This window comes from Phyllobates terribilis, unplaced genomic scaffold, assembly GCF_046119375.1.
Source record: "Phyllobates terribilis strain yellow unplaced genomic scaffold, ASM4611937v1 Scaffold_65__1_contigs__length_7625178, whole genome shotgun sequence".
Taxonomy (NCBI): Eukaryota; Metazoa; Chordata; class Amphibia; order Anura; family Dendrobatidae; genus Phyllobates; species Phyllobates terribilis.
Window position 1 is genome coordinate 6,234,947 of NW_027362825.1, and position 23,627 is coordinate 6,258,573.

General features: G+C 48.2%; 1 protein-coding gene across 1 annotated transcript; it reads left to right on the plus strand.

Annotated features, from left to right (window-relative positions):
* The first annotated feature begins 22,212 nt into the window (after positions 1-22,212).
* On the plus strand, positions 22,213-23,163 carry LOC141193178 (olfactory receptor 5V1-like). Its single transcript, XM_073662108.1, has one exon. The coding sequence runs from the start codon at positions 22,213-22,215 to the stop codon at positions 23,161-23,163; it is 951 nt and encodes a 316-aa protein (XP_073518209.1).
* Positions 23,164-23,627: the final 464 nt, after the last annotated feature.

A 23,627-nucleotide genomic window follows, 5' to 3' on the forward strand; every position in this document is an offset into this window, starting at 1 on the left:
TTAAAGTCATCATTGGCCCCAATCTCCTCTCTCTCATGTCCAGACTCTATACTGAAATATTATAATGAAACATTTCAAAATGCCCTGAATGAAGCTGCACCTCCTACATTTAGAACAAGTTGGCACAGACGGCAACAACCCTGGCACATGCTGCTAACATGTTTTCTCCAGCAGTGCTCCGAATGTCTGTGGAGAGAATCCAATCTGGCCAAAGATTTCATCCATTATAAGTTCATGCTTAAAACATACAACTCTGCCATTCACTTCTCCAAACAACCTAGAGTGGCATGTGAAAGTTTGGCCACCCCCGGTCAAAATTATTGCTATTGTAAACAGTTAAGCAAGTTGAAGATGAAATGCTCTCTAAAAGGGCTAAAGTTAAAGATTACATATTTCCTTTGTATTTTAGGCAAAAAAATATATATTTTCATCTTTTACATTTTAAAAATTGCAAAAACACGAGAACAACAAACTTTTAGACGCTACTTATCACAGCACTATCCAACAATCCTAAACGACTCTTTGACACATTTCATTCTCTCTTCAATCAGAGTGCAGGTTCCCACCACTGACCTCAGCACTGACAACCTGGCCAATTATTTAAAAGAAAACATTGACCAGATCTGACAGAAAATTTTCTCCCAGTCCCCTAACATCATGCATTGTCCTCCCTAACGCACTGCATCTAGCTCACTATAGGTCTTTGAACTGGTCGCGAAAGAAGTGACCAGGCTCCTTGCATCTTCTCACTCTACTGACTGCACCAGTGACCCTATTCCCTCACATCTCCTGCAGTCCCTCTCCCCGGCTGTCTCTCTCTCATCTGGTACCTTTTAGTGATGAGCGAGCATGCTCGACACTGCTCGGTACTCGCCCGAGCATCACGCTACTCGGGATGTTTGGCGAGCACCGAGCATTTCCGGGTTACTCGGGCGGGAGCTCGGGTCTCCGCCCTGCATGTTTAGCGCTCTTTACAGAGCCAATGAACATGCAGGGATTGCCAGCCAGTCACTGTAATGCCGCAGCCATGTTGGTTGTGGGCATTACCTTGATTGGCTGGCCGCACACCGTCACCTCGAGTATTTAAAAACCGGGCGCCGCCATCTTGGACACAGATGGCTGGGATCAGACAGTGTAGGGACAGCACTGCTGATTTAGGGAGAGGTATATGCTGCGAAAGAGTTAGTGTAGGGTCTGTAAAGGCTGCCAGATCAAACAAACAGTCCTTTTCAGGACTCATATCCATCCCAGATATCAGGCAGGCCGGCAGGCTGTATAGGAGACGCAGTGGTTATACCAGCAAACGCTGCATTACAGTCCTGTGTGCTCCTGTTGCTGAAATTGCTGGACTTTGCTCCAGGTCTCGGGGGCCAGGAAAAATCCTTTTTTTTTCATCTAAATCCTCTTTTTTTTTTCCTCCTTCACACTGTACAAATACCCGTCTTATTAACCTTTTGATGTCCCCCCCCCCCAAAAAAAAATAGTGTGTCTCTGATTTTTCAGACACAAATATATCTGTTGAAAATAGTCTGGTGTAGACCCGAGAAATAGAAGTGTGGTTTTGCAGTTCCACGGGTCAAATCTCTGTATTATCCTGCTTTTGGCATTTTTTGCCTTAAAGAAAAACTAATAGTGTCTCCCTGATTTTTCAGACACAAATATATCTGTTGAAAATAGTCTGGTGTAGGCCCGAGAAACAGAAGTGTGGTTTTGCAGTTCCACGGTTCAAACCACTGTATTATCCTGCTTTTGGTCCATTTGTATCTAAAAAAAAACAGTTTGAGTGTGTCGCTCACGGTTCAGCCGCAAATACAATACAGACCAAAAGTTTGGACACACCTTCTCATTTAAAGATTTTTCTGTATTTTCATGACTATGAAAATTGTAAATTCACACTGAAGGCATCAAAACTATGAATTAACACATGTGGAATTATATACTTAACAAAAAAGTGTGAAACAACTGAAAATATGTCTTATATTCTAGGTTCTTCAAAGTAGCCACCTTTTGCTTTGATGACTGCTTTGCACTCTCTTGGCATTCTCTTGATGAGCTTCAAGAGGTAGTCACCGGAAATGGTTTTCACTTTATAGCTGTGCCCTGTCAGGTTTAATAAGTGGAATTTCTTGCCTTATAAATGGGGTTGGGACCATCAGTTGTGTTGTGCAGAAGTCTGGTGGATACACAGCTGATAGTCCTACTGAATAGACTGTTAGCTGCTTTTTTCTTGACATAATACAAATTCTAAGTAAAGAAAAACGAGTGGCCATCATTACTTTAAGAAATGAAGGTCAGTCAATCCGAAAAATTGGGAAAACTTTGAACGTGTCCCCAAGCGCAGTTGCAAAAACCATCAAGCACTACAAAGAAACTGGCTCACATGAGGACCGCCCAAAGAAAGGAAGACCAAGAGTCACCTCTGCTTCTGAGGATAAGTTTATCAGAGTCACCAGCCTCAGAAATCGCAGGTTAACAGCAGCTCAGATTAGAGACCAGATCAATGCCACACAGAGTTCTAGCAGCAAACACATCTCTTCAACATCTGTTGAAAATAGTCTGGTGTAGGCCCGAGAGATAGAAGTGTGGTTTTGCAGTTCCACGGGTCAAATCTCTGTATTATCCTGCTTTTGGCATTTTTTGCCGTAAAGAAAAACTAATAGTGTCTCCCTGATTTTTCAGACACAAATATATCTGTTGAAAATAGTCTGGTATAGGCTTGAGAAATAGAAGTGTGGTTTTGCAGTTCCACGGATCAAATCTCTGTATTATCCTGCTTTTGGCATTTTTTGTCGTAAAGAAAAACAGTAGTGTCTCCTGATTGTTCAGAAACAAATATATCTGTTGAAAATAGTCTGGTGTAGGCCAGAGAAATAGAAGTGTGGTTTTGCAATTCCACGGTTCAAACCTCTGTATTATCCACTTTTGAGCCATTTTTACCTAAAGGAAAACAGTTTGAGTGTGTCACTCACTGTTCAGCCGCAAATATATCTATTTAAAATTGTCTGGTATACCCCAGTAAACAATAACTGTGGTTTTGCCATTCCACGGTAAAAAATCTCTATTATTCAGCTTTTTTACGTAAAGAAAAACAGTAATAGTTTCTCCCTGATTGTTCAGATTGTTTAAAAGAGTCGGGTGTAGGCAAGAGAAATAGAACTGTGGTTTTCCTCTTCCACGGTTCTAATCTACTTTTTATTACCCTTTTTCCATTGATAGTGCGAGTGTAAGCTATTTTACTTCCTTTACAATGGGCAATGCGCGTGGCAAGGGGCGTGGAACTGGACGTTCTGGTGATGGTGCGTGCAGAGGACGGGGCCTTGGCCAAGGTGAAAATGTGCCACAACCAACAGCCACATCTTCTCGCTCCCACTTCTTGACCGAATTACTAGGGAAGCACAGAACAACACCAGTATTGCGAACTGATTAGTGTGAACAGGTTATTAATTGGATAGCAGATAATACTTCCAGTTACCTGGGCACCACCACCTCCGGTCTGCCTTCCACACGGTCAACTCTTAGTAGCCGTGAGTCTCGACCGCATACTCCTCCTCACCCTGATGCTCCTTCCTCCCACCATGCCGAGTGTCGTCAGACAGCAACTGATCCCACACTTGGACACTCTGAAGAGCTGTTCACTGGTCCATTTCCAGATTTGCGCCCCTCGCCTGCTCCGCTTGAAGTGGTGGAAGAGAAAGATCCCATTTAGCGATGCCCAAATATTTGAACAGCCACGGCCACAGGAAGTCGACGCTGGAAATTTGTCACAAGAGGTGGACGATGACGAGACACAATTGCTAGGAAGTGAGGAGGAGGATCGTGGTGCGCAAGTGGAAGAGGAGGAGGTAGTGGATGATCTAGTAACTGACCCAACGTGGCAGTGTAACATCCCTGGCAGCGTGCTTGCATAGTGCACCACCTCCCACTATGCAAGACCGCAATCTTACCTGTCAGTCCAACCTACAAACCTTGCTCCAGTTCATGCTGTGTCCATGTCCCTTGACTGACTGCTTAGGGCGGGGGCCCGGTTACTTCCTAATTCTTATAGCTGCTGTGGGCGCACCCCTAATGCGTCTCCAGCCTATTGCTGTGAGTCACTGGATATTTAAACCCCCTCCACCCAGTAGGAGGTGCCTCTGAAACACCTTCACTCAGTTTGTCTTTGCAACTGTATTGCCAGGTCCTGTCCTGTTATCTCTGACTTCTAGTCTGTTTCCGCTACTCTGGGGGCTGTATTCCCAGGCCTGTTACCTGTGACTTCTAGTCTGTTTCCCCCACTCTGGGGGCTGTATTCCCATGCTTGTTCTTGTATCTCATTGCAGTAGCAGTTCCTGTCTGAACTGTATCCTAGTCTGTTACCTGTTTTTCTCTATGTCCGTACCTTCCCTTTTCCTGCAGTATCTGAACCTGCACCTAACTCCAACTCGTTGTCTCTGTACTTCTGTTTGTGAGTTTTGTGTCCACTCGCTACTTCATAGGAAGTACCTTGTGTGTATCTGGTTCTGCTTGTCCCTTTTCCCTTCCTCCGTATCTTCCTGTATTTTCCAGCCTGTTCCATGTGAACAGAACCCTGTACTCTCTGCCTTGCCCACCGCTCCGGTGGTTTCTCTCTGCTCTGACTTGCCCACCACTCCGTCTGTTTCTCTCTGCTCTGACTTGCCCACCGCTCCGGCGGTTTCTCTCTGCTCTGACTTGCCCACCGCTCCGGCGGCTTCCCTCTGCTCTGCCTTACCCACCGCTCCGGCGGTTTCTCTCTGATCTGACTTGCCCACCGCTCCGGCGTATTCCCTCTGCTCTGCTTTACCCACCGCTCCGGCGGTTTCTCTCTGTTCTGACTTGCCCACCGCTCCGGCGGCTTCCCTCTGCTCTGCTTTACCCACCACTCCGGCGGTTTCTCTCTGCTCTGACTTGCCCACCACTCCGGCAGCTTCCCTCTGCTTTGTCTTACCCACCGCTTTGGCGGCTTCTCTCTGCTCTGACTTGCCTATCGCTCCGGCGGCTTCTCTCTGCTCTGCCTTGCCCACCGCTCCGGTGGTTCCGCTCAGCTCTGCCTTGTCCACCGCACCTGCAGTTTCTATCTGCTCTGCCTTGTCCACCGCTCCGGCGGTTCCGCTCTGCTCTGCCTTGCCCACCGCACCTGCGGTTTTCGCTTTACTCTGCTTGTCTACCACATCTGCGGCTCTGTACCTGTCTCCCAGTCTGTACTGGACCCTATCCAGCCTGCGCTCCAACCTGCTAGTACCTCCCTGTCTGCACTCCAGCCGTGCATGCCAGTATCTCCCTGTCTGCATTCCAGCCATGCTTGCCATTGCCCACCTGTCTGCATACCAGCCGTGTTTGCCAGTGCCCACCTGTCTGCATACCAGCCGTGCTTGTCAGTGCCCACCTGTCTGCATACCAGCCGTACTTGCCAGTACCCACCTGTCTGCATACCAGCCGTACTTGCCAATACCCACCTGCCTGTATGCCAGTCTAACCTGCCTGTTCCTGCATTCCCCGGTGTGGGTAAACAACTGTGACCGGGGTCTGACCTGGAGACACACCTGGTCCCTCTGCTCAGTTCCTCCTTGGTCCACGGTGTCGACTAAGCCGCCGTGCGACCTTGGTCGGATCGGGTTGATACTTAGTTACGCCCCTCCAGGCACTCCTCGGTTCATGGTTGTTATGATCTGCTACAAGAACTAAGGAAAGAAAGGGAATCTGTCCCTACAATAAGACTAAGCTGATTCCCTACGTTGCAGCGGGCGACCTGTTCCTTGTGAACAGACCGGCTTTCGTCCTCAGCTAGTCTGAACGCAGACCTATAGAATAAAGGGAGGGGTCCCAAAAAGAACTAAGGACTGGGACAAAATTGGACACTTCCTAGCAGATGTTGTAGCGGAGTAAAAAAACAAACAGACAAAAAGTACTTAGAGGTCCAAAGGACCAAACAAACTAAAGAGATAGGTACAAAAGCACCTGGCTAGATAGAGAGTTAAATAACACTGAAGTCCAGCAAAGCCAGAAGGGCGGAGCTGGAATAAATAGGCAGCAGGTCACGTGACCAAAATATAAAAAAACTAGCAGGAGAGTTCTAACAGTACCCCTTCTTCTATGAGGATCCTCCGGATCCTCCAGGCCTATCAGGAAACCTCCTGTGGAACGCTCTGACAAGTCTAGGGGCAGAGACATCATCCGCCCCTACCCAGGAGCTATCCTCGGGACCGAAACCTTTCCAAGCGACGAGATACTGCAATCTCCCTCTATGTCTTCTGGAATTCAGGATACGAGAAATTTCATATTCGCCGTCTTCCACCACTGGAGGAACTGTGAGAGTAGCATCCCTATCCGATACATCAGCCTTTTTCAACAAGGAAACATGAAACACAGGATTAATCTTCCAGGAGGTGGGGACCTGCAATCTAACAGCAGACTGATTAACCACCTGAAGCACCTTAAATGACCCCACAAACTTCGGACCCAATTTTTTAGAGGGAATCATCAACCGCAGATTCTTTGAAGACAACTAAACCATGTCACCCACCGTAAACAAAACATCTTTACGTTTCCTGTTAAAATACATCTTGGACTTTTTGTTAGCCTCTTGAAGGTTACAACGTACGTCAGTCCAAACTCTCTCCAAATCACCGGAAAATTTCTACGCCTCCGGCACAGCCGACACCAATTTGGAGAACGAACTAAACGACGGATGTCTCCCAGTACAACAAAAAAAAGGAGAACACCCAGCAGAAGAGGATGTATGGTTGTTAAGAGCAAATTCAGAGAGTGGCAGAAACTCAGACCACCCCTCTTGATTGTCTGCCACAAAACAACGCAAAAACTGTTCAACATCCTGGTTCTTTCTTTCTGTCTGTCCATTAGACTCAGGATGATACCCAAATGAAAATGACAAATGGACTCCCAACCTGTCACAAAAAGCACGCCAAAAGCGAGCCACAAACTGAGGTCCCCTATCCGAAACAATGTCGGTGGGAACGCCATGGAGTCTGACAATTTCCTTAACAAACGCCTTAGCGAGTGTCTTAGCGCAGGGTAGTTTAATGAAAGGAACCAAATGACACATCTTGCTAAAACGGTCCACGACCACCCAGATGACAGTGAAACCCTCGGACACAGGAAGGTCAGTAATAAAATCCATTGCCAGATGCGTCCAAGGCGCACTAGGAACCCGCAGAGGGCAAAGCAACCCTGCAGCAGGGGTATGCGAAGCCTTTGACCTAGCACACACCGTACATTGACGCACCCACTTGATGACTTCCTTCTGCCACCCAGGCCACCAAAAACAGCGACTTATAAGTCTCTTAGTCTCAGAAATTCCTGGATGACCTGCCAACCGAGACTCATGATATTCCACAAACAAATCTTTCCTAAAGGTTCTAGGCACAAACAACCTCCGATGGGGAGTGTTAGATGGGGCATCCTCCTGGGCTTTCAGAATCCCATCTTCCAAAATGGAGTCCAATGCTGCTACCACAACTCCTTCCTGTAAAATTCTCTCCTCCTCCTCGGTACCAACCATGGGGGAAAAACTGCGAGATAAAGCATCGGCTTTGACATTGTTGGTACCAGGGATGTAAGTAACAGAAAAATTAAACCGAGAAAAAAAAAGTGCCCACCTAGCCTGACGGGCATTCAAGCGCTTGGCAGCATCCAGATAAATCAAATTTTTATGATCAGTGAAAACCTGAACCGGAAATTTAGTACCTTCCAAGAAATGCCGCCAATGTTCAAACGCGAGTTTAATAGCCAGCAATTCCCGATTACCAACATCGTAATTAAGTTCGGTTTCGGAAAATTTTTTCGAAAAAAAAGCACAAGGATGTACTCCATCCTTCTTCTCCTGAGACAAAACCGCACCGACCCCCACCAAAGAAGCATCAACCTCGACCAAAAAAGGCTTGGTCTCATCAGGCTATATAAGGATAGGGGCAGAACTGAACCTCTCCTTGAGATACACAAAAGCTTCAATGGCCTCAGTAGTCCACTGGACAGTATTCGCACCTTTCCTGGTGAGATCGGTCAGCAGCTTAACAATTATAGAAAAATTCTTAATGAATATTCTGTAATAATTGGTGAAACCCAAAAATCTCTGTATCGATTTCAAACCAATAGGCCTAGGCCATTCCTGCACAGCCTGAACCTTCACCGGGTCCATCTCAAAGCCCTCGCTGGAGATAATGTAGCCCAAAAAACGAATTCTCTACAGAGCGAACTCACATTTCTCCAGCTTAGCAAAAAGTGAATTGTCACTTAATAACTGCAATACCTCACGTACGCTCTGCCAATGAGACTCCAGATCTGACGAATAAATCAAAATGTCATCCAAATACACCACCACATTCTTACCAATCAAAGGTCTCAGGATGTCATTAATAAGGTTCTGAAAAAAACGCGGGTGCATTGGTAAGTCCAAAAGGCATCACCAGATTCTCAAAATGACCTACCGGAGTGTTAAAAGCAGTTTTCCATTCATCACCCTCCTTTATTCGTAACAAATTGTATGCCCCCCGGAGATCAATTTTAGAGAACCACTTGGCCCCCACTAACTGGTTAAACAAGTCAGGAATTAACGGCAATGGGTAGGAATTGCGTACGGTAATTTTATTAATTTCGCGAAAGTCCAGACATGGACGTAAACCGCCGTCCTTTTTTTTTACAAAAAAAAATCCAACAGCCACAGGTGACTTAGAAGGTCTAATGTGACCAGCAGCCAAGCTCGTCTGTATGTATTCCTCCAAGGCCTTTCTCTCAGGGATAGTCAGATTAAATAAGCGACTCTTGGGAAGAGTAGCTCCAGGAACAAACTCAATGGTGCAATCATAGTCCCTATGAGGAGGTAAAACTTGCGACGACTCCTCTGAAAAAAACTTCCAAAAATCCTGAATAGGTACAGGTAATTCCCCTTTTTCCACAGCCGCAATGCGACCGTTACAACACTTATCATAGCACTTAGGACTCCATGACTTAATCTCATTAGTAGACCAGTCCAGTAAAGGATTGTGCAGTTTTAACCAAGGCAAACCTAAAACTACTGGAGAAGGTAAATTATTTAATACCACCAAATCCAAATTTTCCTGGTGAATACCATTGATAGTGAGGGGAAATTCAGCAACCTTGTGAGTAATACATTTCAAAGGAGTGTTGTCAATAGCAATCACGGAAATAGGTGATGACAAAGGTTTGGATTCCAATTTAAGTTTTTCCAAAAACCCCTTATCAATCACATTAAGTGTTGAACCACAATCCACAAATACCTGAAATTCAATCAAATCTTCCTGCAATAAGGTACTCCCTGAAAGAAATACTCCCTTAGAATTCAAACAAGCAATACGGGCGTAACTGACCTTTTTTTTTCTTTGCTTAAACGAAGCTCACAGTTCTTAATTAAATGGTCAGATTTACCACAGTAAAAACACAATCCCTTGGAAAACCTGCGGTCACTTTCCTGAGAGCGGAGTGACATCGCCCCAACCTCCATCGGTTCTCCGCCGTCCGAGCAGACCCTCAGAGGACTAGGAGCTGCCATTGCAGGAATTTTCTCATCATTAGCCCTGGCACGCAGTCTCCTGTCCACACGTATAGCTAATTGCATGGCCTCTTGTAATGTCACAGGTGCAGGAAATGCAATCAGCAGATCTTTAACCCTTTCACTTATACCGGCAAGAAACGAACATTTTGACGCCGAATCATTCCATTTCACTTCTGAAGACCACCTTCTGAAGTGTGTACAATAATTTTCAACATCACCTGACCCCTGCTTCAAACGTCTCAGTTCTGTCTCAGAAGATGAGACTCGATCAGGATCGTCATACAATAACCCCATAGCAGAAAAAAAATCCTCCACTGATCTAAAACACGGATCATTAGGTTGGAGAGAAAAGGCCCGCCCCTGTGGTTCCTTGTGCAAAAGTGACATGATAAACCCAATGCGCTGTGATTCATTCACAGAGGACCTGGGTCTCAAACGAAAATATAATAAACAAGCATTTTTAAAGTAAAAAAAATCTTGTTGTTTACCATCAAAAATATCAGGCAGTCCTACCTTTGGTTCCACAAAATGCGCTCCAGGACAGTTACTCACGTGTTGCTGGAGATCGGCCACCTCTAGAGACAATCCCTGCAGGCGTTGAGCCAACTCTTGAACAGACACCATACTGATCCCAGGATTTCTTTCCAAGTTTAGTTTTGGCTGGACTTACTGTTATGATCTGCTACAAGAACTAAGGAAAGAAATGGAATCTGTCCCTACAATAAGACTAAGCTGATTCCCTACTTTGCAGCGGGCGACCTGTTCCTTGTGAACAGACCCGCCTTCGTCCTCAGCTAGTCTGAACGCAGACCTATAGAATAAGGGGAGGGGTCCCTAAAAGAACTAAGGACTGGGACAAAATTGGACACCTCCTAGCAGATGTTGTAGCGAAGCAAAAAGACAAACAGACAAAAAGTACTTAGAGGTCCAAAGGACCAAACGAACTAAAGAGATAGGTACAAAAGCACCTGGCTAGATAGAGAGTCAAATAACACTGAAGTCCAGCAAAGCCAGAAGGGCGGAGCTGGAATAAATAGGCAGCAGGTCATGTGAACAAAATAGAAAAAAACTGGAGAGTTCTAACAATGGTACAGTGGGATCACTAATCAGGCTGCCACGAGAGGTGGTGAGTTCCCCTTCAATGGACGTCTTCAAACAGAGGCTGGACAGATATCTGTCTGAGATGATTTAGTGAATCCTGCTTTGAGCAGGGGTGTTGGACCAGATGACCCAGGAGGTCCCCTCCAACTCTACCATTCTATGATCACGCTCACGCCAGTCAGTCTGGGCGCGAGCGTAACAGTTTGCTCAGGCCATGGTTCCCGTTGAGCCCCAGAGACATTTTGAATCCTTATCTGGCGAATATGTGCACCAAGGAAAAAAAAAAAATTTCTCAAGTTATGGCCCAGGCAATTTATGCACCAGCCCAAATGGATCTATCAGCACTCGTTCCTGCGGATCCACCACGGTACTATGGGGATCCAAAACGAAGCCGTGCATTTGTGGAGCAATGCATGCTGCATTTCAAGTTCTATGCTCACTATTTTCCTACTGATCGGGCTAAAGTAGCATTCATGATGTCCTACCTAGCGGGTGATGCCTTGAAATGGATCACCCCCCCCCCCCTATGGGAAGCATGGGATCCTATCATCTTTGACCTGCAGGCCTTCCTGGTGGTCTTTCTAATGGTCTTTGATGACCCTAATCCTGAAGCCTCTGCTAAAGCTTCCCTTCCCAATATCCCGGAGCAGCCCCAATGGGTAATGTGTAGGTAGCCTACCAGTCCTCCAGCCCGAAGAGACTGCTGCCCACCTAGAATCCACACAGGATGACTATGCTCCACAAAATACTTCTCTTCCCAACCTCAAGAGGCAGTCCAGACGTGCTAGGCGTAGAGGTAAACCATCACGCCAGGTTCTGTCCTCCCAAAGACCTCCTGTTCCCCAGCCTGTAGAGGCAGCTTTCCGCACAGAATCTATGAAGGATGACCATGTTCGTTCGTCAGGCAAAGCAGAAGCCTGAACTCAGTCACAAAATCGGATTGCGGTCCCGCTGCGGTGGTTTGGGACCCCCTGACGGTCTTTGTCCAGCGAAGGTTGGAGAATCCCAAGACATTAGGCCTGTAGAAGAGGCTGCCCTTGGCGTTAGTGTTTCCTCTCCACAGATGACCATGACTGTCTCCGTGGCAAGTGAAGGCCTCGGATTAACCGGAAGTTTCGGGCTTAAAGCCTTGAAGAGTCGGTGTCTGATTCCCATCCGACAGCTCCAGAAGCCAGTTTGGGCATTGTCAGTAGAAGGACGAGCCCTACTCAGAAACAGTCAAAATATGTCTGTACAAATTAAGCTCCAGATTGGAGCATTACATATGAAGAAGTTCACATTCCAGGTGCTGACTGGCTTACCCATAGGTCATTCAGAGCCGAGAGATCTAGTGCCCGCTCAGGTCTGGAGATCCTGCATGGTGTATCCTGGGGGACTGCTAAGGTACAAGGGGTGTCCAGTCCCCACATCTTCAGGACAGTCAGCAGTTTCTTCTTCTTCTTCACCAGATCTGCTAGTCGCTGACTCGCTGTGCGCTGAAGTCTCCGAAGGAAGAGAAGCAGAGGCGTTGTCCCCACACAGTCTCGATGACTGTACCAATAATCTGGCTTCAGGTACCGTCCCACCTTACAGACAAGTCATCTCTGAAACCAGTCTGAAGATGGTCCTAAAGCAAAGACCCTTCGTCTCTAATAAATCTGGTCCTGCGTCCATCAAGGCGGTGTTTACCCCCGAGCCTCTGCACCCCTCCAACCAGGCGGAGGACCTCCAGTTGTCTCCTGAATCCTCCGGGGTGCTACCTGATAACAAAGGGAGAGAGACATTCCTACACCCTGTACCTGGTACTTCGCCCACTTCATCCAGTAAGCTTGACAAAGTGTACATCGAAGCAGTGATTACCCCCGAGTCTCTGCACCCCTCCAACCAGGCGGAGGACCTCCAGTTGTCTCCTGAATTTCCCGGGGTGCTACCTGATAAACGGAGAGAGACTTTCCTACACCCGGTACCTGGTACGCGCCCACTTCATCCAGTAAGCTTGGCAAAGTGAACGTCAAGGTGGTGGTTACCCCTGAATCTCTGCACCCCTGCAACCAGGCGGAGGACCTCCAGTAGTCTCCTGAATCCACCAGGGTGCTACCTGATAACAAATGGAGAGAGATTTTTCTGTGTGCTGTTCCTGGTACTTCACCCACTTCATCTGTTGCTGAGGATGGCTTGATAGGAGGAAGCATCCTAGTCACCAAGATGATGAGATCAGTTTCATTTCCTCTAATGGACAGAAGAGGTAATCCTCTTGAAGAGAAGGATTGGCCTCCAAATTCTCTGCAGAAGACCCTTGCAGGCTTGAAGAAGGGGGGGCGTATAGGGGGGGGTACTGTAACATCCCTGGCGGAGTGCTTGTATAGTGCACCACCACCCTCTATGCAAGACTGCAATCTTACCTGTCAGTCCAACCTGCAAACCTTGCTCCAGTTCATGCTGTGTGCATGTCCCTTGACTGACTGCTTAGGGCGGGGGCCCGGTTACTTCCTGATTCTTATAGCTGCTGTGTGTGCACCCCTAATGCGTCTCCAGCCTATTGCTGTGAGTCACTGGATATTTAAACCCCCTCCACCCAGTAGGAGGTGCCTGAGCAACACCTTCACTTAGTTTGTCTTTGCAACTGTATTGCCAGGTCCTGTCCTGTTATCTCTGACTTCTAGTCTGTTTCCGCTAATCAGGGGGCTGTATTCCCAGGCTTGTTCTTGTATCTCATTGCAGTAGCAGTTCCTGTCTGAACTGTATCCTAGTCTGTTACCTGTTTTTCTCTATGTCCGTACCTTCCCTTTTCCTGCAGTATCTGAACCTGCACCTAACTCCAACTCGTTGTCTCTGTACTTCTGTTTGTGAGTTTTGTGTCCACTCGCTACTTCATAGGAAGTACCTTGTGTGTATCTGGTTCTGCTTGTCCCTTTTCCCTTCCTCCGTATCTTCCTGTATTTTCCAGCCTGTTCCATGTGAACAGAGCCCTGTCCTCTCTGCCTTGCCCACCGCTCCGGCGGTTTCTCTCTGCTCTGACTTGCCCACCGCTCCGGCAGTTTCTCTCTGCTCTGCCTTACTCACCGCTCCAGTAGTTTCTCTCTGCTCTGACTTGCCCACCGCTCAGGCGGCTTCCCTCTGCTCTGCCTTACCCACCGCTCCGGCGGTTTCTCTCTGCTCTGACTTGCCCACCGCTCCGGCGGCTTCCCTCTGCTCTGCCTTACCCACCACTCCGGTGGTTTCTCTCTGCTCTGACTTGCCCACCGCTCTGGCGACTTCCCTCTGCTCTGCCTTACCTACCGCTTCGGCGGCTTCTCTCTGCTCTGACTTGCCTACCGTTCCGGCGGCTTCTCTCTGCTCTGACTTGCCTATCGCTCCGGCGGCTTCTCTCTGCTCTGCCTTGCCCACCGCTCCAGCGGTTCCGCTCTGCTCTGCCTTGCCCACCGCAACTGCGGTTTTAGCTTTACTCTGCTTGTCTACCGCATCTGCGGCTCTGTACCTGTCTCCCAGTCTGCACTGGACCCTATCCAGCCTGCGCTCCAACCTGCTAGTACCTCCCTGTCTGCACTCCAGCCGTGCATGCCAGTATCTCCCTGTCTGCATTCCAGCCGTGCTTGCCAGTGCCCACCTGTCTGCATACCAGCCGTGTTTGCCAGTGCCCACCTGTCTGCATACCAGCCGAGCTTGTCAGTGCCCACCTGTCTGCATACCAGCCGTACTTGCCAGAACCCACCTGTCTGCATACCAGCCATACTTGCCAATACCCACCTGCCTGTATGCCAGTCTAACCTGCCTGTTCCTGCATTCCCCGGTGTGGGTAAACAACTGTGACCGGGGTCTGACCTGGAGTCGCACCTGGTCCCTCTGCTTGGTTCCTCCTTGGTCCACGGAGTCGACTAAGCCGCCGTGCGACCTTGGTCGGATTGGGTTGATACTTAGTTGCACCCCTCCAGGCACTCCTCGGTTAATGGTACAGTGGGATCACTAATCACGCTCACGCCAGTCAGTCCGGGCGCGAGCGTAACAGGTGGAGGACATGCAGAGCGAGGCCAGCAGCACACAGGGTGAGGGAGGCAGAGTACCCCAACAGGCAGGAAGAAGCAGTGTGGTGGCCGCACACAGAAGGCAGGCAACAGTTCCCCGTAACACCAACACGAGGGACGTTGCCAGTACAACTTGTAGGTCTTCCAGAGTCTGGAATTATTTTAAAGCCTCTGCTGATAACCCCAAAAAGGCCATTTGTACCACCTGCCATGCCAGCATCAGCAGGGGTGACAAAACTACCAGCCTGACCACCACCAGCATGATCAGGCAGATGGCAGCAAAGCACCCGACTTTGTGGGGTGAACCCCAGGGTCCACGACCAGTGTCAGCGGGTGTCACCACTACTTCTTCCGCTGTTGTGCGTGCAATAGAACCCCCTGTTGTCTGTGCAAGGCAATCCCCTGTCCATACTGCATGCAAAGATGCCCCCTCCTCTCAGTCTTCACTTGTTCTGGCAGTTTCTCAAGAAACAGCAACAACGTCCACGTCCACGTCCCACCGCAGTGTTCAATTGTCCATATCCCAGACCTTTGAACGAAAGCGGAAATTCGCAGCCAACGCCCCACAGGCCACAGTCCTAAATTTGCACATTTCACGACTGCTTGCGTTAGAAATGCTGCCTTTTAGGCTGGTGGAGACAGAATCCTTCCGCAACCTTATGGCGGTGGCAGTCCCTCGGTACTCGGTCACGAGCCGACACTATTTTGCCCGGTGTGCCATCCCTGCACTACACAAGCACGTGTCCCAAAACATCTGCCGTGCCCTCAACGACGCAGTTACTGGGAGAGTCCACCTGACAACGGACACGTGGACAAGTGCTTGTGGCCAGGGACGGTACATCTCCCTGACGGCACACTGGGTAAACATAGTGGAAGCCGGGACCCAGTCGGACCTTGGGACGGAACACATCCTCCCCACACCGAGGATGGCGGGCCCTATGTCAGTCAGAGTTGCCACCACAGTGTACTGTTCCTGCGCATCATGCTCCGCCTTCTCCTCATGTTCAGCCTCCATCTCAGATATCACCACATCAGTTACAAGCTGGAAGCATTGCAGTACTGCCTCCGCCAAGCGGCAACAGGCTGTGCTGAAAACTTAGGTGATAAACCTCACACTGCTTGTGAGTTGTGGACAGCTGTGAAAGAGCAGGCAGATCTGTGGCTGAGACCGCTGAACCTACATCCAGGCATGGTCGTGTGTGACAATGGCCGTAACCTGGGGGCGGCTCTGAGGCGAGGCGAGATCACAAACGTACCATGCCTGGCTCATGTGCTTAACCTTGTGGTTCAGCGGTTTCTTAAATCGTACCCCGAGTTGCCAGATCTGCTCGTCAAAGTACGCCTCCTGTCAGCTCATTTTCGCAAGTCGGCTACAGCTTCTGCCGCCCTTGCTGTGTTGCAGCAGCGTTTGCAGCTTCCGTCACACCGACTGGTGTGTGATGTTCCCACACGTTGGAACTCTACCCTCCACATGTTGCAAAGGATTTGTGAGCAGAAGAGAGCAGTTGTGGAGTACCAGCTGCAACAAGGCCGTCGATATTCAGGTCAGACTCCACACATAAGACCTCAGGAGTGGACCTGGATGTCTGACATATGTACCATCTTGACAAACTTTGAGGAGTCCACCAAGATGGTGAGTGGCAATGACGCCATCATTAGCGTCAGCATTCCACTTGTCTGTCTTTTGCAACGCTCTCTGCAGAGAATTAAAGAGGAGGCATTGCAGCTAGAGTATGATGAGATGGATCAAGAAGCCGTAGCGGTCGATTACACACAGCCCAGCCTCATCTCATCCCAAAGTGCATTGGGGGACAATGAGGGAGAGGAGGAGGAGGAGGAGGAAGAACAGGAGCTGGTATCATGCGCTGTAGACGGTAGTACCTGTACAACTGTCATACCGTCGGTTCAGCGTGGGTGGCCTGAGGACAGGGGGGAGGAGGAGGAGGAGAGCATGGTTAGTCGTCATCTTGGTGAGGACACGGAAGTCTTGCCCGTTACCAGTCTGGCACGCATGGCTGACTTTGTTACGCTGCCTTAACCCTCGCGTTGTCAAAATGTTGGGTGACAGTCATTACTGGTTGGTGACACTTTTAGACCCCCACTACAAGGAGAACTTTCACTCTCTTATTCCTGAGATGAAGAGGTCTACAAAAATGGGGCAGTACCAGAAGGCCTTTGCTGCAGAACTGTTAAAAAAATTCCCATCTGAACACGCTAGCGGCAGAGGTCACAGTTCGTTGCCCAACCAAGGCGTACATGTGAGAGAGAAGCAACACCAATCCAGCAGAGGCAGGGGAACACTGTCCACGTTCTGGGACAGTTTTCTCAGACCCTCCCTTCGGACAGACCCTGAGGCGCGGGGTACTCTCACAAGGAGTGGAAAGTTTCAAAAGATGGTGAGGGAGTACCTTGCCGACCGTACCAGCGTCCTCCGTGATTCCTCTGTGCCTTTTAATTATTGGGTATCAAAGCTGGACACTTGGAATGAACTCGCTCTGTATGCCTTGGAGGTCCTGGCCTGCCCTGCCGCTAGCGTGTTATCGGAGCGTGTTTTTAGTGCTGCTGGGGTAATTATAACTGATAAGCGCACTCGCCTGTCAACTGACAGTGCTAACAAGCTGACCCTTATCAAAATGAACAAGGGCTGGATTGGGCCAGACTTCTCATCACCACCAAATGACAGCAGAGTAATATAAAGTCAAATCCACTGTGTTATTTCGGGAGGTGTATTCACATGCACCGCTTCACACCCACACATGGGTATACATTTCCTCATTTCGGCTTTTTTATGTTCTTCTCCTTATCCTCAGCCTCCACCACCACTATACCACCAGGGTGACCGTGGTCCGTGTTGCCATTATTGAAAGTTCCTCCGTCCTTATTTTTGTCAGCTTTTGCTTGGAAGGCATAAGCAAAGACTGTGGGAGACCCACTCCCCAATAATGGGAATAATATTTTTAAGATGCTGTACTGTATGGCTCCTGTAAGGGGCATTAAAACCGTCTTGTTAAGCTACTGTGACCTCCACCACTCTTCCAAGAGGCATTCAAACTGTCTTGTTAAGCTACTGGGACCTCCACGTCTCTTCCAAGGGGCATTCAAACTGTCTTGTTAAGCTACTGCGACCTCCACCACTTTTCCAAGGGGCATTCAAACCGTCTTGTTAAGTTACTGGGACCTCCACGTCTCTTCCAAGGGGCATTCAAACCATCTTGTTAAGCTACTGTGACCTCCACCACTTTTACAAGGGGCATTCAAACCATCTTCTTAAGCTACTGTGACCTCCACCACTTTTCCAAGGGGCATTAAAACTGTCTTGTTAAGCTACTGGGACCGCCACGTCTCTTCCAAGGGGCATTCAAACCGTCTTGTTGAGCTACTGGGACCTCCACATTTCTTCAGAGGGGCATTAAAACCATCTTGTTAAGATACTGTGACCTCCACGTCTCTTCAAAGGGGCATTAAAAGCATCTTCTTAAGCCACTCGGAACTCCACAGCTCTTCCAAGGGGCATTGAAATGTTGTTTTTAATTTCCTCTAACCTCCACGACTCTTCCAACGGGCATTGCATTTCCTCCTAATTTTAGTCATCTTTTGCTTTTCAATGCAAAGGCTAAAACTAAGGGAGACCCACTCCCCAATAATGGGTAGAAGGTTTTTAGTACGCTGTAATTCACGTCTGTTTCAAGGGTCATTGCAGTTCCTCATAATTTTTGGAAAGCCTTCCATTCACTGCTTTGGCCAGCAGTGTACAGTAGACCCAGTTGCTATAAATGGAAAAAACGGTTTAGTTAAGGCCCTCTGACCTCCATGTCATTTCCAAGGGGCATTGGAGTGCCTCGAAATTTTTGGTAGGCATTGCACTCACTGCATGCCCTATAACTGTGTAGCCGAACTGCTCCTTTTGTTACAGAAACATATCCTACAAGACATATGTGGTTGACTGGCCTGATAATGATGTGAATGGTCCCTGTTCCTCCTGCTCTTTCTCCTTTGCCACCACCACATCCATCATTTATCACCTGAAGCTTTGTTTTAACGGCAGGATAGTAGCAGGAAAACATCCAGCAATCCTAGGAGGAGGTAGGATATGTGCCAAAACGCTGACCACCTCAGGCCTAGCCGCTACTACATACATGCGCTTGTGTAGCACCCTGAGGATTCGGCTGCTACAGGGGTATTGCACCTCAACCCAGAGGTGTGATATTCCACTCCCGGGTAAGGATGGAGTGTGGACCTGAGCTCAGAAGGCTGCATGCACTACACACATCCCATTTCCGAGGAGCAGACCGACGGTACTCCCACTTAGAAATGTGCAGGTACGACCGAGTCTGTTCCTGGCTGGAGTGGGAGGGGGGTGGAACATCCCAAGTAGTGTAGGGGCAGATAGGGGGAGCAGCCTGGGTAAAGATAGGAGCTCATTGGGTGCTGGTCGCCTGAGCTCACACATAGAGGGTGTATATAAGGTGGGCACCATCAGAGAACAGGGTCAGTCTGCCAGCCTTTTGCAGAGAGAAGTCAGAGGAGGAAGAGGAGCAGAGAAGCCCCAGAGAGAGAGAGAGAGTGGAGCAGAGAAGGAAAGACCCAGAGGAGACAAAGAGAGGACTCTGAGAACCCAAATTCAATCCCCGGGTGAAGAGTCGGCAATAGGGTACCGGATCCCAAACTGGTGGGGGCAAAAGCACACCCTAGCCAGAGACCGGAGGCCGTGGGCAGCGTCTGCCACGGCCACCCACCACATCCACCCCGAAGGCATACCACGTGGAGGGTCAGGGAACCCAAGGCCAAGGGTCTCCCAACAGAAGGCCCGAGGGAGCTGGACCTAGGTGGATCACTAGTGGGGACGGCCAGAGGAAAGGACAGAAGGAGAGCTCAGGGTCACGCTCCGGACTTGTTTGGGGGTTTGCTGAATCCAGGACCTGGTGGACGCAGCACGGCTCGGGTGGTCACTTGAAGCTGGAGTGACCGGAACATCAGCAGTGAGTAAATACCCTAAACTGCACAACCCGACTCTGTCTTCACTTAACATCTATGCTGCACCACCACAACCCCCATCCTCTGCACCTGACCCCCTGAGGCTATACCCCACCCGTTGGGGGTTATACTACCAAAAGCTGCACCAACACCATCAGCCTCAGCGGACCCTGCTGCAGCAGCGGCCATAGTGACCGCAATACAACGGGTGGCGTAGTCGACATTAAGAACTTTATAACATCTGTAGGACTGCCACATACTCTGAGCTTGACACCCTGGGCACGGACCGGGTCACAGCCACTCGGAAGACTACAACCCCCATCTGATCCGGCTCCGGGTATTCCCCTAAAGAATATGGCCCAGGGGGCGCGTCACTTGCATTCCAAGAAAACAAAGCAGATGCTAACTTCTATTATCATCATCATGCTCCTCACCGTGGCACTCTCAACTCCCCTGATGGAGAAGCCAGGGCCCACCGGAGGAGTCTGGTTCTCTGGTGAGCTCCTCCAATGCTGCCCTAAAGCAGGCCGGGCTAAGAAAAGTGTGTGGGGGGAAGTTGACAGGAGAAATAGGGGCGGCCGGAGACCGTTTATGGACACCCAACTGCCCCCAGGCGGCTGGGGACCGTGTGTGGACACCCGGCCGTGGGGCGGCTGGGGACCGAGTATGGACACCAGGCCGCCCCCTGGCGGCTGGGGACCGTGTCTGGACACCCGGCCGCCGGGCGGCTGGGGACCGAGTATGCACACCCGGCCGCCCCCTGGCGGCTGGGGAACGAGTGTGGACACCCGGCCGCCAGGCGGCTGGGGACTGAGTATGGATACCAGGCCGCCAACGCAGCCATGACGTGGTGGCCAGATTCCGCCTCCACATGCCTAAAAGGCCCAATTTCAAGTGCAAGCAAGCAGTATGGTATTGCAGCCTGGGATGGGTGGGTGGCAGGCTGCATACTTGCGCTTGCATTGCAAGGAATAGGGAAGGTACAATTGAACACTGCTCTAGGAGAAGGACTTGCACGGGGATAGTTGCAAGTCTGCATCTTCTGATGCAGCAAGGATGACTTCTGATTGGCACACTTTTAGGCAGTGACCTGGGTGTCAGAGATGTTTCCAGGGGTCTTCCCCATGCTGTTCCCATGTCTTTTCAGCACTGTATGCATGTGTCACACAGCACATGGCCAGATAAGGTTGTAAAATGTTAAAATGACATTTCCCGGTGAATGCATTTGTCACGGTTGAAAGCAATACAAAAGTGCAAAAACGCATGAAAAATGCTACTTGTGAACATAGCCCAAGGTGTGGAGAGTATTTTTTTTTTTTTGGTTATTTATTTTACCTTATACACAAGTCTTTACCCTGGAAAGGAACTTACTTAACATATTTCACAGGAAAGCAGTTTCAGTTTCGTTTTTGAACGTTTTATTGTGAGCCCTTAAAAGTGGCTTAATACCTCTGACCATGTTGTTGACAGCAGTGACCAGGGGGTCAGAAATGCTTCCTGGGGCGATCCCCATGCTGTCCCCATGTCATTTGAGCACTGTCACTATCGTTTTGGGCACTTGTTAGGCTTTTAAAAGACTGCCGGGGGTGCCGCCGCAAAAATGCTTGGGTCTCCCATAGACTAACATTGGGCTCGTTGCTCGCGTCTAGCACCCGAGTATCACGGCGAGCTCGGCCCGAGCTTCGAGCAACTGAGCATTTTAGTGTTCGCTCAACAGTAGTATCTTTCCCTCCTCATTTAAAAACACTAGTAAACATTCATTACTTAAAAAAACATGTCTCAACCAGAACTGTGCTGCTAACTACAGACCTGTGTCTAATCTTCCCTTCATCTCTATGGGGTCACTTTGGGGGTGTTTCTGCTGTTTTGGTGCTTGGTCTACTCCCATCTAATCCGCTATCTCTCAGATAATTCTCTTCTTGACCCTTTACAATCTGGTTTCCGCTCTTTACACTCTACTGAAACTTCCCTTGCTAAAGTCTCTAATGATCTACTGACAGCTAAATCTAATGGTCACTACTCCCTGCTGATTCTCCTGGATCTCTCTGCAGCTTTTAACACTGTGGATCACCAGCTCTTCTTCACTATGCTCTGTTCTCGGCTCTCACTATGCTGCACCAATTCTTTGGAATGCATTGCCCAGGACAATTTAATTCATTGCCAATACCCACAGTTTTAAGCATTGCCTAAAAACGCATTTCCTTAGACTGGCCTCTCACCTCATCTTACTTATCTAGCTATCCCCCTTTTGCCCATACAAAATGTTCTTCAAAATCAGGACCCTCGTAGCATCTGTTCACACACCCTCAATGCACTTAATAGCCTTCTGTGTCTGTACTTGTACACATTCTAGCTGGTGACTGGTTCATGCAGCATTATGTGAATACCCTTTTTATTACTGTATATTGGTGGCTGTACCATACAATAGAAGCAATTTTTACCATTTATATTTGTGTCTCCCCCATTTCCTCTCACTTCTTTTGGTGTTTGTTGAGTTATGTGTTATTCTATAAAGTCTTTATTATTTGTACAAGTCCACTATAAAATGGAAAGTGCTGAGGAATATGAAATAAAAATTATTATTATGCTATTATTATGATTCTATTTCAGATGCTATTGATTGACCTTCAACATCAGAATTACACCTCACTGGAAAACTTTTTGCTTCTTACTTTTTCTGACGGTTGGTTCTTTGTGACCATTTTATTTTTTGTCATCTATTGCACAATCCTGTTTGGAAATTTCTGCATTTTCACCATCATTAGACTTGAGAGCCATCTTCACACTCCCATGTACTTTTTCCTAAGTAACCTCTCCTTGCTGGACATCCTTTATTCCTCATCCACACTTCCATTGGTGTTATTTAACTGCGTAACTAGCAACAGAATAATTTCCTTTAGAAAATGTATCTTTCAGTTATATTTATTTGTATCACTCGGAGGGGCGGAGTGTATATTGCTGGCCACAATGGCATACGACCGTTTTGTTGCAATATGCAACCCGTTCCATTATCCAGTTGTGATGAATGGTAGGCTTTGTGCTAGTCTCGCTGCAGCATCATGGTTAAGTGGGTTCCTCAACTCTATTCTTCACACAGTCATGACCGCCAATCTCTCATTTTGTAAATCACAGCAGATCATCAACAATTTCTACTGCGATGTACCTCCACTCATACAGGCATCCTGTAATCCCACCAAAACCAGTAAAATCTTGTTGTACATTGTAAGTATATTTTTAGGTTTCACCCCTTTTCTCTACATTGTCATCTCTTACATACACATCATCTCCACCATTTTGAAGATAAAGTCTTCTGAAGGTCGATGGAAAGCATTTTCAACCTGTTCGTTTCATCTTATTGTGGTGACCATGTTCTATGGAACAGCTAACTTGAACTATATGGGACCTTCAGGATACTCCTTGGAGTTGGAGAATTTAGCCTCTTTCTTATACAGTCTTTTGACTCCTCTTGTTAATCCAATTATCTACTGCTTTAGGAACAAAGAAGTGAAGGGAGCCTTGCAGAAACATCTCAGGCGTTCTTACTTTAAGACATATAGATAATTGATTTTGCCTTGACATAGTCTCATGGATTATTTATTAATTGTCACTTATCGGCACCCATGTTGAGGGAAACCATTATAAAATCTAATTAAAGTATGCCCCCTGAATACTTGGTGCTGCGTGTATTTCTACCCCTTCATGATGTTGGCCAATCATAAGCAGACAGCAACGTACAAGGGAAAAAAGAACACACTCCCACAATAGCTTAGAACAGACTCCTCATGAGATTCTCCTCATTGATTTCACTGCAGAGCTGTGTGTGATTGCTGCTTTCTGTCCCATAAAAGCATTTTCTATTCATCAATTGGACTGTATAGCCCCACAGGCTCTTGTACGAGGGGTATCCCTTGAAGATAAACAAAATCATTTTATTCTTAGGGGCGCATTCATCCTAAGTGGTATTTTATCTATGTACTTATTTATTATGCTAGCTTATATAGCGCATTCACTGACTGAGGTGGACT

Excerpts from the sequence above, each read along its gene's own strand:
- LOC141193178 (XM_073662108.1), top strand. The coding sequence starts at position 22,213 with ATGCTATTGATTGACCTTCAACATCAGAATTACACCTCACTGGAAAAC.